Source organism: Leptodactylus fuscus, chromosome 5, assembly GCF_031893055.1.
Source record: "Leptodactylus fuscus isolate aLepFus1 chromosome 5, aLepFus1.hap2, whole genome shotgun sequence".
In the NCBI taxonomy this organism is placed as follows: Eukaryota; Metazoa; Chordata; class Amphibia; order Anura; family Leptodactylidae; genus Leptodactylus; species Leptodactylus fuscus.
In genome coordinates, this window is record NC_134269.1 from 168,580,728 (window position 1) to 168,597,572 (window position 16,845).

The 16,845-nt window shown below is 42.7% G+C and overlaps 1 protein-coding gene across 2 annotated transcripts in view; it reads left to right on the forward strand.

Moving 5' to 3' along the window:
- CPEB4 (cytoplasmic polyadenylation element binding protein 4) overlaps positions 1-16,845 on the forward strand; it is a 56,817-nt gene that overhangs the window by 31,700 nt on the left and 8,272 nt on the right. Inside the window, exons 4-9 of one of the 2 annotated variants that reach the window (XM_075274718.1) lie at positions 5,648-5,671; positions 11,228-11,401; positions 13,464-13,553; positions 14,368-14,486; positions 15,609-15,723; positions 15,920-16,101. In XM_075274718.1, the coding sequence (XP_075130819.1) occupies positions 5,648-5,671; positions 11,228-11,401; positions 13,464-13,553; positions 14,368-14,486; positions 15,609-15,723; positions 15,920-16,101 (704 nt within the window). The remainder of the gene's footprint in view (positions 1-5,647; positions 5,672-11,227; positions 11,402-13,463; positions 13,554-14,367; positions 14,487-15,608; positions 15,724-15,919; positions 16,102-16,845) is intronic. The other variant, XM_075274720.1, reaches the window with a different exon arrangement.

Here is a 16,845-nt window from a genome sequence, read left to right on the forward strand (position 1 = left end):
GGATGAGTAGGAATTGTACTGAAAAGTAAGGAATCGGACGCTTCACAGAAGGGAATGAACAGCCAACCTTATGGACTGTCACAAGGAAGGAAGAAATCCATGAAGTTACTGCTAGAAGGTCATTCCTAAAGATCCACCATGGAGCTTGTTAAATAACTGAAGCGCAAGCAAATTGTAATAAAGTAACCTGAAGGATAAAGGCACTGGTCTACAAAAATATTTTTTGTAATCTTCGCAGGTGACTTTGTACTTTTCTGAATCAGCTTTTTTGTCCTGATTTCAAAAATGTGTACGCTGTAGTTTTTCTGTAGCACATATAGTTTCCACGGAACAGGATCATTATTCTAAGGTATGGGAAATACACTGGCGACATTAAGAAAACAGTAATCTATATCTCAGAATAAAATGCTTGACCTTACGAAACAGCTTTTATTGAACTAAAACTCACTAAACCCTTTACTGATGTTGTCCCTATAAGAAAATTCACAATTAAGTAAGACCAGCAAAGAAATGGGAATAACATAGGAAAAATCACATACATAGAAAATGCTGAATTCTTATGTGGTTTTGGGAAATGGCATATAGTTAATAACAAATTGCCTTAAGGCAACACAATCCCTCTTAGCAGCACAAGGTTATTACAGCGTAACCTTTAAGATGTGCTCTGTATAAAAACCTCAAATATATAAGTACACCAAGCAACAAAGCCTCACTGACTTATCTCTACAGTTCTACATTAAGGGCCCCTTCACACGGCATAAACCGCTCATTTAGACACGTATACACGTGTCTGAGCGTGGCTTACGCTGTGTGAAGGGGCCCTAATACATATTCATGTCACATGGGGACTCTCTCACACATCTTTAGGATATCACTCTTAGGGCGGGTTCACATCTGTGCCCCGGCTTCCGCTTTCAGGTTTCTGTCTCCTGCCAACAGGAGACGGAAACCTGGCAGTCAGTGTCCGCCTGTGAGCGTTTTGTAGTCTCCGCGGTGAAACGTTTTTTTTTTTGTTTTTTTTTTCTTTTTTAAACCGGACACGAAGTCCTGCATGACCGACTTGACCTGTATCTGGTTAAGTAAAAAAAAACGGTTTCGCCGCGGAGACTTCAAAACGCTCACGGCGGACACTTGGCAAACCCATTCAAATGAATGGGTTTGAAAAGGGACTGCCAGTTTCCGACTCCTGTCCAGTTTCTTGAGCAGAAGAAGGAAACCTGAAAATGGAGTCCGGGCGCAGGTGTGAACCCGCCCATAGGGGTATATTTTCCGTACTTTTGGCCGACGGCTCCAGCCGACCAGACTCCAATGACAGTGGGCTGCATCGACTGCTCTAGTTAAAAGATACAAGATATGAGGACCCAACGTCCACAGATGGGGGTTGTGCTCACAGCCCAACACCCAGCAGGACGCTTGGCATTTGCCACAGAACACCAGGATTCTGGAGATGCCGTGGAGAGCGATCTGCTGCCTGCCACATCCTTCAGCATGACCGGTTTGGCAATGGGTCAGTAATGGTGTGGGGTGGCATTTCTTTTGAGGGCTGCACAGCCTTCCATGTGCTCCTCAGAGGTAGCCTGACTGCTATTAGGTACCGAGATAAGATCCTCAGACCTCTTGTGAGACCATATGCTGGTGCGGTTGGCCCTGGGTTCCTCCTAATGCAGGACGATGCCAGACCTCATGTTTGTCAGCAGTTCCTGCAAGATGAAGGCATTGAAGCTACGGACTGGCCCGCCCCTTCCCCAGACCTGAATCTGATTGAGCACATCTGAGACATCATCCGCTAATGTCATGTTGCACCACCGACTGTCCAGGAGTTGGCAGATGCCTTAGTCCAGGTCTGGGACCTCATCAGGAGCATGCCCAGGCGTTGTAGGGAGGTCATACAGGAACGTGGATGCCACACACACTACTGAACCTCATTTTGACATGTTTTAAGGACATTACATCAAAGTTGGATCAGCCTCTAGTGTGTTTTTTCACTTTAATTTTGGGGATGACTCCAAATCCAGGCCTCCATTGGTTAATAAATTAGATTTCCATTGATGATTTTTGTGTGATTTTGTTGTCATCACATTCAACATTGTACAGAATAAGTATTCAATGAGAATATTTCATTCATTCAGATCTAGGGTGTTTGAGTGTTCCCTTTATTTTTTTTGAGCAGTGTATAAGTCTATGACAGTATCACAGTGCTGTACTTGTTGTAATAAGTCAATCTGAACATATGTGCAGTGTACATAAAATATTCTATGTACTATGTCTGTAAGGCGTGCTGTGCTCGTCATTTGGTATGTACACGCCGTGGGATCTTTTGCGGGCCGTATATGCTCCCATTGTTTTCAATGGGAGCCAGTACTGTACACGCGGCGCTATTTTGCGGGCGTGATTTTTGCAGCGGCCGCAAAATAGCACCGCGTGTACATACCAAATGACGAGCCACAATACTCCGTGTGAACCCGGCCTTATCAAAAAAAGTGACACAGTGACACACCAATGATCAGTTTCTATGTTTTGGTCAGTTTCTATGTTAAAAAAGGTATCACCTACTGAAGACTTGCAAAGTTTTTTTGTTTTTTATATGTTTTGGTGGAGACTAAAAAAAACATGTAATGGATTCGCCCAGAAAACATCATTGGCATCCCAGCCTAAACCAGCATAAAACTTTTGACCTATATTATTATCTCGGCCAATTTGCAACCCTGCAAGATAAATGAGAAAAACAACCCAGTGGTCATTATGTGCGGAATACTAATTGCCATAGGACTTAGTACAAAAAACTGCATTCACATGACTGCCAAGAAGAGGACGCCGAAACTAGAATGCCAATGATGCCGTGGGTAGCAGCTCTAATGATTGGAAAGCATGGTGGCATGAGACCAGCAACACCAAGGATTTACATTGTGGCTTAAAAGCCATAGTGTTCAATGATGTGGAAAGAACATTGATGTCAGGCTGATCTGTTTGATGAGATATGTACTTACATGACCAGTGGGTACCTCCTATTGTAGAGGACACATTGCTATAGAGCAAGAGGCAAGAGTTCTCAATCCTTACATGAAAGGCACTGAAATACAGTGTGTACATTACCTCAGTATTACAGCTCATACTGTGCTTCAATGTGCATCGGATGCTCTCTTAGAAGCAGACAAAATCATGACTTGTTTTACATAGTACCCCTCCAGATTTTACACAGTCTGCAATCCTGTGTAAAGTATGAAGGGAGAGACAGCAGACCTGTATAGTACTAGCCAGGACACTCCATAATAAATCAATCCCAGGCCCACGCCTATACTTTCATGCCATGACCTGAGCTATATGTATGTAGGAAGGAGATGGAGCTAACACAAGCAAGTCAGACCAGGGAACAAGTACCCATATTAGTTATTAAAAAGCCTTTTTTTTTTTTTTTTTTATAAAAAAAAAAATTGGTCCATTTATTCCCTGACCTGACGCTAGTATTTGGATGTCCCAGGACCCGCTGCACACAGAGTCACCGTATAAAGTTTGGTATAGAATGTACCGTACAGCTGGACTATGTGGCTGTGACCATGCAGAGATACACCGTATACTGCCAAGAACTGTACTGTTCCTTCTGGCCAGGTCTTTATAGGGCAAGATGGCGGTGCTTAACTCCTTGCACTGCTGGCTATTACTTGGCATTTCATTTCCTCTCCTAGAACAGTCTTACACACAGGGGTATGTAGGGTATTTCTGTCTTCCAGACCCTTAGTGTTAGGTTTTATTCCCGCTTCTATATTTTTGACATAATCTTGCTATACTAACCATATTTCAGAACCAAAATCATCTACAATGGGTACAATACTATCCATGAAACAAAATGAAGAATATTTGAAGAACATTGGTATGTTTAATCTTACCATCTAAGCTTGGGCAGCACGGTGGCTTAGTGGTTAGCACTGCAGCCTTGCAGCGCTGGAGTCCTGGGTTTGAATCCCACCAAGGACGACATCTGCAAGGAGTTTGTATGTTCTCCCCGTGTTTGCGTGGGTTTCCTCCCATATGCCAAAGACATACTGATAGGGACTGTAGATTGTGAGCCATATATGGGACAGTGACTGTCAATATCTGTAAAGCGCTGCAGAATATGATGGTGCTATATAAGTAAGCATAATAAATAAATAATAATAAGCTTGTCCATAGTAACAGAATACAAACTTTCTGTACAGATTGGGGTAAAAACTTGTAGCTTTTAATATACTACCTGCCAAGTCTGTTTTGAAGATATATACCAGCCACAACAAGTTACCCCCTATCCAAAGGAGATTGTGCTAATCGGGGGAATGGAGGTGGGGTGGGGAGGAGGCAACCAATGGCACCCTCACCAATCACGAGAATAGTGGTGTTTTGCCCATTGAAATTAATAATGCTGGGACTTGAATTGCCAACCAACACTTCTGCTTTAAATTGGGGTGCAGAACCCCCTAGTTCTGGTGATTGGTGCGGGTAACTTATAGCTGGAATATTCCTTTAAGTGTGTATTATAGAGTGTATTCAACTGTCTTCACCGCATTTACAGAGATAAACAACATACCTCTGTTATCTCTGTCACATTTGTAGATTTGGAGAAAAATAACTTTGAAGTGTTATACAAAGTATTCATTTGGTGCACTTCAGCTTCCTGGAGCGCTGCATAGCATGGGCGATGTCGTAGGGAGATGGTAGTGGTCTGAATGGGAAGAAGCCGCCCTCCAGTGCACCGAACTGCCTTATTTGCATAGTTGCAAGTTGTTTTTCTCTTAATCTACAGGAAGTCACATACATAACAAATATATATTGTTTATCACTGTCATGTGCTCTGTAAGGACAGGTAAGTATGGGTTTTGTTTTTTTCACCTTCCTTGCTAAAAATTGCATATCCTGACTACCGCTTTAAGCTCAGTAATGTCAGGTGGGCGGTGTCAGGCAGGGGATGTAATTCAGGGCTCTAGTCAGAGGCAGCCAGTGTCAGAGCTCAGAATCACACCCCTTGTCTGCTCCTGCCTGACTCCGCCCTCCTGACAGTGCAGAGCCAAATAGTATATCAGGCACCAAAGTTCACAACATTTATTGCTCGGGAATGGTGGGGGTTAGAGAAACATTTCCAACTGTGCCAGAATCAGCAGAGCAGCACCTATTAAATGATATAAAGAGCTGGACTCATTGGAGGTGGTGAATGGTCATCTTTATCATTGTCCTTTCTATAAGGTAGTGAAGGAATGACTAAGGCCCGGTTCACATCTGCGTTTGGTCCATTCCGTTCTCCAGCACTTTTTTCTCCACATTTTACATACAGAAACCACATGGACCCCATTATAGTCTATTAGGTCCACGGATTTCCTAAGGTAACCGATTTTTTTAAAAATGCGGATTAGGTTTCCGTTCAAGTGGTCCCCAAGTGGATTCCCCCGAATGGAAACCCATGACCCAAGCCTAAGGGAAATTTTTAATTTCTTTTCTTGATGTCTTGAGCATTTTCCTGTACGCTAGTACCAAGCCGTGGTCACAATAATGTCCAGATCTCGATCTCTAAATAGATACTTGGTGAGCTGTCAGTAAATGACATGGTGTACGGGGGATGTAATTAGATTTGCTGTTCTTGATAACATTGTCTGAAAGGTTTTTTTCTTTCTCTGACACGCAGCAAGGACATATGGGCGAAGGAGAGGTAATATTTCTGCTTTTCCATCTTCTAACCATGTTTATAATGTCAGTGATAAGCACCAGATTATGTTACCTGCTTGTCATTTTGGGAAATGCTACTTTACTGAAAAGATGATGAAAACCTTTTATTTCTGATTCAAATGACTTGCATAGGGCTGGTCGGCATCAAAATCTGACCATTGTCTAATGTTTCTCCATGTGCTTTAGTAATAACAGGATAACCCTCATTTAATATTTACCACTAACCAATATTGCAGATATGACTTGTATAAGTGACATGCTGATGCTAATCTGTGCTGTATTACCACAACCTTTGGGGGGCACAACAGAAAAAGTCAAAAAGAAAACCTACAGCTTTGTATCGTATTAACCTTTTTTTCTTAGTAATGAGCCAGCCCATAGACGCCAGATGTTTACCGCTCATCGTCTCTCCCGCCACTAAGAGTACTGATGTACAAACACTCACCCACACCCATAGTTTCTTCCTTTGCTCTAGCTGACTGCACTTTCTCATTATCATCGGATGTAAATAGAATTGTAATTGCTTCAGACTTTTCTTGAAGCTTGAAACTAAATAAAGTGCGAGAAATGTGAATGGAATTGAAATCTGATTGTACAGCCATGGCTAATATTCTTAAAATGGAAATACAGGCGTCTCATTGGTACCTGATGGTTATGGCTTTGTTAGTGAGAGGAACATGCCTTAGTAATAAGCAGATAGGGAGAATGCACATGGTCATATTACAGATCTGTTTGGACAGAACAATATGGTACAGTGCACTGGCATCCAATCACGCACTCCGCTCCGGATTAGGCCCAAATGAATGGACCTAGTCGGGAGGGAGTGTCTTCAGGCGTGTGATGTTGCGAGGCGAATCGGCCTGGAGAATGAGCATGTCGCTTCTTTTTCCAGGAGCCGGAACAAACGGCTCCTGGAAAAAAAGAACTGACCATCTCCCATTGATTTCAATGGGAGCCATCTTTTTGGTCTGGATTTTGAGGCGGATACAGCCTCAAAATCCTGACCAGAAAACCCCATGTGAACTCAGGCTTAGAGCACTGAGTCCACTTGCCACAATAATGGCGGTCCCTTATATATCCGTCTGGATGGAGCAGCTCCCACAATGGCGTGAAAATGTCACTGGAACGATGCGGTTCTATTCCTCTCAGTAGTACTAACAGTATACCCAAGCATCCGGTTTAAAAGTCCAGCGCTAAAGAACCAAAATGTCAGTGAAGGAAGTTATATGCAAAGAATACGCTTTGTACATCTGTTTCAAGCAGGACTGTAGCCAATCCCATCAGCTCAGACTGCTCTCTTTTCCATGGGCTGAATGCAACTCCTAAGAGGCTGACAGCCATGGTCAGTCAAAAACAGAAAATATTTTCTAATGCTTTAAAAGCTATCTTAAGGTTTTTATTTTTTAGACTTAGGGAGCGTTCACACTACCGTCTGTGTCCGACAGCTAGTGTCTGATGCTAATGTCCGCGCAAAGTCGGACATCTTTGTGAACAGACAGTTAAGGACACCCACGGACAGTAAAAGAACGCACCCGATGTCCATTTAAATCAATTCAAAATGTCACAAACGCAGCTAGTGTCTGATGCTAATGTCCGCGTGAGATTTTGTGCGGACATTAGCATTGGACACTAGCTGTCGGACACCGACGGTAGTGTGAACGCTCCCTTAGTTCACGTATGCCACTTGTAGCAAATTGTTCAGGGTGTGCTACTAATCCACTCCATCAGATCATCAAACCTGAATGTGCTGTCCTGTGTAATGGCAGTGTATCACAGAAACTCATCCACCCTCTTATTAGGTTGGCTAACAGCAGAGGACAAGCAATATAGCAAACATAGTATCCCTGAGAGGATCATTGTCCCTAATGATTGATAGCTGGGTGCTCTGTATACACTGTGAGGATAGCAAAGAGAATTCCCTTCTTAGGCTTAGACCCCACATAGCGGGCCACACCAAAAGAAAGCGCTGTGGGAAAAACCGTGGTGGCAATACATTGCGGTTTTTCCAGCAAGTGACACTATCACAAAAATCTGCAGAAGTTTCCTCTGCGGACTTTCTGCTTACATTATACCTATAGGGAAACCGCCAGCGTTTCCATAGGTATAATTCGCATGCATGAGTTTTTGTTTTTGCTGCACAGATTTTTCCACAATGTCTGGATGGAATTTCCTAAAATCCCATCCACCTTGCAGTGACTGTAAAATGCCATGAAAAAACGCAGCATTTACGCTATGTGGGGTTCCAGCCTTAGGGAGCCTGCACACGGAGTTTACGCTCCGCTCATTCTGAATGTAAACTTGTTCAGAATGAGCGGCATTAAAACAGATCACATTGATTTCTATGGGTGCCGGCATACGTGCGCTACCCATTGAAATCAATGGGACACTTTTTTTTTTTTTTTTTTTTATATAAAAAACCTATTGCTTTCAATGTGATACGCGCATATGCCGGCACTCATAGAAATCAATGGGATCTGTTTTAACGCCGCTCACTCTGAACGAGTATACATTCAGAATGATCAGAGCGTAATCTCCGTGTGAAGGCTCCCTTAGATACTTCTCAAATATGTAAGTTTGCCGTATATTCATTGCTCCTATTAGCCAGCTGGTATAATATTGCCAATTTCGACTATTAGACACGAAGCTTTCCCAATAGTTACATAGTAGATGAGGTTGGATGAAGATGTTAGTCCATCCAACCTATAACCCTACAATCCCCTACAGTGTTAATGTGCATACACTTTGGGGGAAAAAAAATTGTCCGCAGTATACACTTGCAAGAAAAAGTGAACTCTTTGGAATTACTGGATTTTTATACTCGTTCCTATTAAAATGTTGGCAGATTGTGTTTACTTAGATAACATTATAGCTAAACTAGACATCCAACAGTGCGAGAAGAAAAAGTGTTAATTCTTCTCCAAGAGCTGATTGATTTAACACAAGATGAGATTACATAGAGTCACACTACGCCTGGTCACAGACACATTTGCAGAGTTTGTCTCAAGAAGGACTATTTAGAGTCAACTATGTTTTGAGACAAACAACTTTCAGAAGGCTTCAGAAGATAAGTCAGGCCTATTTCAGAAGGCCAGGGTCAAGCCGAGCAACTAGGTCTGTGTATTGACTGGATTTACTGGCCCGAACACAGCTCAAGCGAACTGAAGTCAGCTAGTTCAGCTGGGACTGGTTCTATTCCATGAATCCAGCCCAAGACCAGCCTTAGGGTGCATTCACACTGAGTAAACGCTAGCTTATTCTGAACGTAAAACACGTTCAGAATAAGCGGCGTCTAAAGCAGCTCCATTCATTTCTATGGGAGCGGGGATACGAGCGCTCCCCATAGAAATGAATGGGCTGCTTCTTTCACTCCGTGCAGTCCCATTGAAGTGAATGGGGAGTGCCGGCGTGTACGCTCCGGCATGAGCAGAGCTTGCCGTATACGCCGGCACTCCCCATTCACTTCAATGGGACTGCACGGAGTGAAAGAAGCAGCCCATTCATTTCTATGGGGAGCGCTCGTATCCCCGCTCCCATAGAAATGAATGGAGCTGCTTTAGACGCCGCTTATTCTGAACGTGTTTTACGTTCAGAATAAGCTAGCGTTTACTCAGTGTGAATTCACCCTTAAGGCTGAAGCCCCACAGCTTTTTCTGTTGCAGATTATGTTGCGGTTTTTTGAGCCCAAGCCAAGAATGGCTACGAAAGGAATGGGAAATATATAGGAATTTCTTGCACGTCTCCCTTCTGTTCAATCCACTCTTGGCTTTGGCTCAAAAAACTGCAGCAAAATCTGCAACAACAACAAAAAAAAGCTGCGTTTCTGCAACGTGGGGCATTAGCCCTCGCTACTATACTTCTGGTCCATGCTGCTTTTTGTTTTCTTGCCATGGTCTACCCACTTGACCAATGCAGCGAATCACTGACCTTAGCATTCTTGTACCATGTACCCTTGTGGTCAGTGATTCGCTATAGCAGTCATGTAGGTAGATGGGGATATCATTGCTGCAACAGAGTAAACAGATCCAGGTGGGGAGGACCAGAGTGACTGTGCTGGAGCGGCACCTCTAACATTGGCGGTGTTATATACCACTGGATAGCTGACAATGCAGTGAATACAGTGCAATGTCTGCTTTACTGGTATGTAGCTGTCATATGCACATTTCTACAAGTAACCACTAGCTTCCTAATCTTCCCCTATGGGGAGGGTCTGTCTGATTTCACAAAGGGTGTGTTTAGGGAAGTCCAAAAAGATTTCAGGTTTTGTGACATGTCTGAGACATTTCGGTGTAGCCGGCCATGAATGTCATTTAGTGAAGACTCTGCCTGAAGTAGTCCGTGTGAGCGCCATGAAGCAGGCGGCTTAGAAGTCACTTTGTAACATAAAAGCAATGTAAATTCAGCAGTCTGTACCCTGAGGTTATGAAAGAGAGCATATTAGACATTTCTGAACGTCCTGGTCACTGAGGTCTACAGATGACAGACTGCTGCCACACGTATTCTTCAGCTATGTCTCCAGGGTTATACCTACAACTGCTAATCCCCTCGCCTATTCTCTGTGTGAAAGCACATTGCAGTAAAAAAAAAAAAAACCTTTGCCATAGCATAACGTTTAAAAATGACATTTTTCTTCATCAAACATGATGGCATAGGAGTGTGGTAACCTGCAAAATGCAGATATAGCAAATAAATGAGAAGTTTCTCTGTAGAAAAGTCTGGCTCATACAGAAGAAGGTCATCGGTTCTGTAATGTGTCTACATTAGTTTCTATCAGTGTATCCACATTATGTGGCTCTTAGTCCTACCACCTTCTAATCCACTTCTACGCCTCTGTGCGGAGATGTTAGTGGCACAATGAACAAATCTTGCTGCTAAGAAATGTCACTTTTGCTGTATGTACATTTCACATTTGGTGCACCATGAGTGGGCCCACACGTGCGGAGCAGCGGTTCTTCAGCTGTTTACGGCACATCAAGTGTTAAGATCAATCTTGGCTAGGTAGCGGTGCTCGGTGGCAACCACAGAAGCAGAAGCAGCCATGGTGGAAGATTGTGCATTGACACAATGATGTTTGGGACCTGGAAACTCCTTCAACAAGAGAGCGTTAGTTATAATATAGTTGAGTGAAGAGTATGGGTAGTTACTTGAGGATCACAGGACATAGATATCCCCGGATAGGGAAAATGTGTCCGACTACTAGGTGTCATATCACTGTGATCAAGAGAACAGGGGTCCAAAACGTCCCACAGAAATCAATGTCAGCTGCATAGAAGCTAATGGAGCATTTAGGGCATTCAGGGTAACATTGGCGTCTCCGTTCTGTGGATTCCTGGTCGCAGCAGGATCTCAATATGACTGTCTATAGGTGACACAGCATGGTAGGCAGGAATGTACTTTCTCCAGCTTCTATTGATTTACTTTTTCTTTGTTCCAAACTTCCTCATTGCTTTTCTGTTTTGTTGCGTTCTAATACTTAGGGCAGAATACAGAATAAATATTGCACTTACTCGCTAACTTTTGTTTTGTTTTTCTCGTTGTTTAGGCCAGTCCTCTCTCTTTCCAATGGAAGATGGCTTTTTGGACGATGGTCGAAGTGATCAAACCCTTCATAGTGGCTTAGGGTCTCCTCACTGTTTTCCACATCAGAATGGCGAAAGAGTAGAGCGCTATTCCCGCAAAGTGTTTGTGGGTGGCTTGCCTCCGGATATCGATGAAGGTGAGCAAAGTTGTTTGTAATGATGAAAATACGGTAAAAAATTTCTGATGATTCAGCTCATCCCTATTCACTGTGAAAATCTTATCATAATATAGATACTACTGTCATTGTGGGGAAAGAGTGGATTTGCCCAAAATTGTATTCTTAAAGGGGTATTCCCATGTACATAATCATATCTATATTTGTAGATAATTAAAAGTTTAACATTTTTGCAAATATAAGTAATTAAAAATTCTGCAGAGTTTTAAAGATTTTCTCTTAGTGGTGATAGTCTGTTGTCTTGATCAGTTGCCAATAGATACGACCACTAATGCAGAAACTTTCTATGGTCTGGGACTTGTCAGGGACCCAGCTATGGTTTTCTTATTGTAGCCGGGATATCAGGCAGGGACACTACATGTATCAGAAGATATTCCGGCCACAATAAGGAAATCATGGCGGATTTTCTGACCTTAGAAAGTTACTGCATTAGTGGTCGTATCCATGGCAACCAATCAAGATAAGACTGTCACCACTAAGAAAGTTAGAGAAAATCCTTAAAAATTTGCAGAATTTTTAATTACTTATATTTGCAAAAATGTTTAACTTTTAATTATCTACAAATTTAAAAATAATTACGTAGATAGGAATACCTCTTTAATGGTTTAAAGAGGTTGTCCAGGCTGAACTTTTAAAATTTAAATACATTGGGGGCAGTGAGAAAAAAACACATACTCACCAGTCCCAGCTGCTTTGTAGTCGTCCCGCAGGTCCCGGGTCATTTGCTCTCCTGGGTCTCTCCCGGCATTGTGCTGAGCCGCTGATTGACCTCAGCAGACCTCTGGAAGAGGACCAGTGATGTCACAGATAGTGTCATTCAGGCCCTTCAGCGTCTTCAGCACAACGCCGGAAGTCACCATGGGAGCAGATGATACGGGAGGACATCAGAGCAACGGCAACAGGCGAGTATGCATTTTGTTTTTTTCACTGCCCCCAGCTTATTTAAAGAGGACCTTTCACCTCCTGGGGCACATGCGGTGTAATACACCACTAGAAAGCCAGCTTTCCTGTTCTGTGCCGCCGTTGAAGAGCTATCGGTGCCGGTAATGTAGCTCTTCACTATCAGATGGGCGTTCCTGACAGTCAGCCAGGAACGTCTTTCCTCACAGCAGCGCCTATAGCGCTGTACTGTGAGTGCTCATCCATAGACGAGTACTGGGGGGGGGGGGGCGTTCCTCCCCGTTCTCACAGTACAGCTCTATAGGCGCTGCTGTGAGGAAGGGCATTCCTGGCTGACTGTCAGGAACGCCCATCTGACTGTAAAGAGCTACGGTACCGGTACCGATAGCTCTTCACCAGGGGCACAGATCGGGAAAGCCGACAGTGCGCTGAATTCAGTGCACTGTCGGCTTTCTAGCGGTATATAAAACCGCATGTGCCCAACTGATGAAACGTCCTCTTTAAGCCACTAAATGGAAAACATACTGCAAAAAATAATAATGGTGCCCAAGAAACCTCCCAAATGTATAAGATACAGGAAACCTCACCACATACCACAGGGGTAGGGAACGTACGGCTCTCCAGCTGTTGCAAAACTACAACTCCCAGCATACATACTGGCTCTGCTGTTCCTGGAACTCCCATGGAAGTGAATGGAGCATGTTGGGAGTTGTAGTTTCACAGCAGCTGGAGAGCCGAAGGTTCCCTATCCCTGACATACCATGTTCAGAATGCGCCACAATGCGCGTTTCGACAGAAATGGCTTCATCAGTAATAACTGACCCTATAGTTTAACTTAGTTTAAATATTAGACATCTATTAATATTATTATCTGCACTGGGGTCAGCAACCTTTGGCACGCCAGCTGTTGTGAGACTACAAATCCCAGCATGCATACTTGATGTGCTGTTCTTGAAATTTTTATAGAAGTGAGTTAGGGCATGCTGGGAGTTTCTGGAGTGCTGAAGGTTGCTGATCCCCGGTTTAGCAATGCTGAGTGTGACATTTGCTTGTCTGCAATTCTGTGGAGGACTGCAGAACAATACTATTGTTATTGCATTAATGCTACTTTATCTTCTTTCAGATGAAATCACTGCTAGTTTTCGTCGGTTTGGTCCTCTGATCGTGGATTGGCCTCATAAGGCAGAGAGCAAATCCTATTTCCCACCAAAAGGTATTTTAGTTGGCATATGGTAAATTACATTTTTTGTAGTAAAGTATAAAAATTGTCTGATTTGTGAGCTGTTCTCCGAAATGAAAGGAAAAGGCACAACTGTTGTTCTAAGGCTTGGTTCACATCTGCGCTCGGTACTCCGAAGTGCTGCTTGCAACACATTTCTCTCCGCATGATTTGTGCGGATACAGAACGGAAACCCCACGGACCACATTATGGTCTATGGGGTCCATGTGGTTTCTTAGCTAACTGCTTTTTAATGCGTACAGGTTTCCATTCGGGGGATCCCCAAGCGGACTCCCCGAAAGGAATACCGAATGCAGATGTGAACCAGACCTTTCACTGTTCGCTGTGTATAATAGATTGTACAATATATATGTTGTCACACTTTCTTGGCTGCTGCTTAATGGTTCTCAGAATTTCTAGAAGGCACGGACGGTTCACTGTTCACTGCCATCGTGGCAGCTGTCAGAACAGGGGTGAGGTAGGAGGCAGGATCCTTGTTCTGAATATAAAGGATAGCTCCACCTCTGGGTCATGCTCCTACCATACATTATGGCATTTCCACATCAAACTCTAAAAGAAGAAATATGGGAGGCTAAATACATTTGCCTTTCATGCAGGTTTGTTGCTGATTTTGCTGTGGAAATGTGGATTTCGCCATTTTTCATCTAGAGGGATGATGCCACAGCATGTATTGAAGTGCTGGGTATTTACAATCAGTACTGCAGGTCTGTCACGTTGATCTAATCTGAGCCCTGCTTTACATTGAAATGCTTTTTTCCTGGTTACTAATGCGTCTTGTATTCTGTAGGCTATGCATTCTTGCTGTTTCAAGATGAAAGTTCTGTGCAGGCTCTGATCGATGCTTGCATTGAAGAGGACAGTAAGCTCTACCTGTGTGTGTCAAGCCCTACCATTAAAGACAAGCCGGTGAGTATTCATTATAGAAAATGGCATCATTCTCTTTGTAGTTATTCATGCAAGGTAAGTTGAAGTACAAGTATCACCTAATGGCAAAGCTTGCAAAAGAAATCTTCATTGAAGCACCTGCACTGTTTACATAGAGACTTGAAAGCTTCAACTGGGTGGAACGTCCTGTCTTGTGCGCTGCTTGACAACTTCAAGAGCGCTTCATAAGTTCTTCTTCATTTCAGAAGGAGGCCAGCCATCAAAGTACTGCCAATACTCTGCCCTTGTGAATAGCCCATTAATAGTAAAAACCTGCTGTGTAATAGGTATATAGAGAAGCACAAGATGTTTTTGTCTGCTGGTAGGAAGATGGTTGCATGTGCTATCTCCATCTGTAATTGCCGAGTTACTTCCGCATTAAACATTCTGGACTTCTGAACTACAAGCTGATATGTTTTACAATCGGCGTAAGACCACTCGTAGCCACTTAAATCCCACGCCTAGCACCGGATTTTGATACTTAGGTGACCAACGGATATAAAAAAGGGCAAAACTAGTTAAAAAGTTGTGCGGCAACATGTACACTTCAGAACTATAGTTTCTGCTCCTCCTATGTCACGTCACAAGACTGTGAGGCATAGCAGGAGGCTACCGAGTTAATGGATGTGGTCAGGATGGTCCTATAGGGTGCCCTCCTAGTAATAAGTGAATAAGTAACATGGGAATGAAGCAATTTGACATTGCTTAGTACAAAGTAACTCCAAAGCCAAGTAAAGCTAAGGCCACATATTATGGGAAACGCTGTTTTTTTTTTTTTTTCTTGCAGAGTTTGCTGCAATTTTTTTGAGCCAAAGGTTTATCAGAAGGAAGAAGTAGAAGTCGTTTCTTTTATATTTTGTGATCCTTTTAAAGCCACTTTTGGTGTAACTAAAAAAAAAAAAACATCAAAATCTTCAACAAAAATCTCAGCTTTTCTGAAACATGTGACCTCAGCCTTGAACTTTAATCCTCCTTAAGATTTCTAACTAGTTATTGTAGTTACATTTTATTTGACAAAAAGGTTGCACAGAAATTCAAGTGTATGGACTGCTTGTACGCTACAGTCTGCAGCCACAACTCACCTCATTCTGTATTGCTTAACAGGTTCAGATCCGGCCTTGGAATCTTAGTGACAGTGACTTTGTGATGGATGGCTCCCAGCCTCTCGATCCAAGGAAAACCATATTTGTTGGAGGAGTCCCCCGACCCCTGCGAGCTGGTAGGTGTCACATGAAATAGTTGATAAGACAGGTTGCTAGTGTCAGAGCCCAATATGGCAACTTGTTTTAGGTAACAGAACATTTATCTGTCTTCTAATTTTGTAAATGACACTAGATGCAATTCTATGCATCATATTTACTGCATGTTTGTATAATATAAGGATTATCAATCTTTTTTTTTTAATTTATTTATAGTGGAGCTAGCTATGATAATGGACCGCCTATATGGAGGTGTATGCTATGCTGGCATAGACACAGATCCAGAGCTGAAGTACCCCAAGGGAGCTGGGCGAGTTGCCTTTTCCAATCAACAGAGTTATATAGCTGCTATCAGTGCCCGCTTTGTTCAGCTACAGCATGGAGAAATCGATAAGCGGGTATGTGGATTTCAGGTCTTGCATATTCTTAAAGTACAATCATGAACATACACGAAGCTATAGTGTAAATCCGTGGGACGTAGGCATGTTTTTTTTCTCCTATGGGTATTTATTTACTATTGTGATTGTACCTTCTAAGGGGTTAAAGTGAATTTGTCACCGTGAAAATGCAGATCAGTTTGCAGCATGTTATAAAATAGGGACAGCTGAGCAGATTAATGTATAGTTTTGTGGTAAAAGATTCTGTATATTTTGTATAATCCCAATCAAAAAAAGTTAGGACACTGTAAGTTGTGAAGAAAACAAGAATGCAGTGATTTGGAAGATAGAGCACATATCAGAAGGTGAAAGTTACAGAATAGGACACATAACAGAAGGTGAAAGTTACAGAATAGGACACATATCAGTAGGTGAAAGTTACACAATAGGACACATATGAGTGGATGAAAGTTGCACAATAGGACACATATGAGTGGATGAAAGTTACACAATAGGACACATATGAGTGGATGAAAGTTACACAATAGGACACATATCAGAAGGTGAAAGTTACACAATAGGACACATATCAGTGGATGAAAGTTACACAATAGGACACATATCAGTGGATGAAAGTTACACAATAGGACACATATGAGTGGATGAAAGTTACACAATAGGACAAATATCAGAAGGTGAAAGTTACACAATAGGACACATATCAGTGGGTGAAAGTTTGGACAGCCTTTTGTAAATATCTGGGAA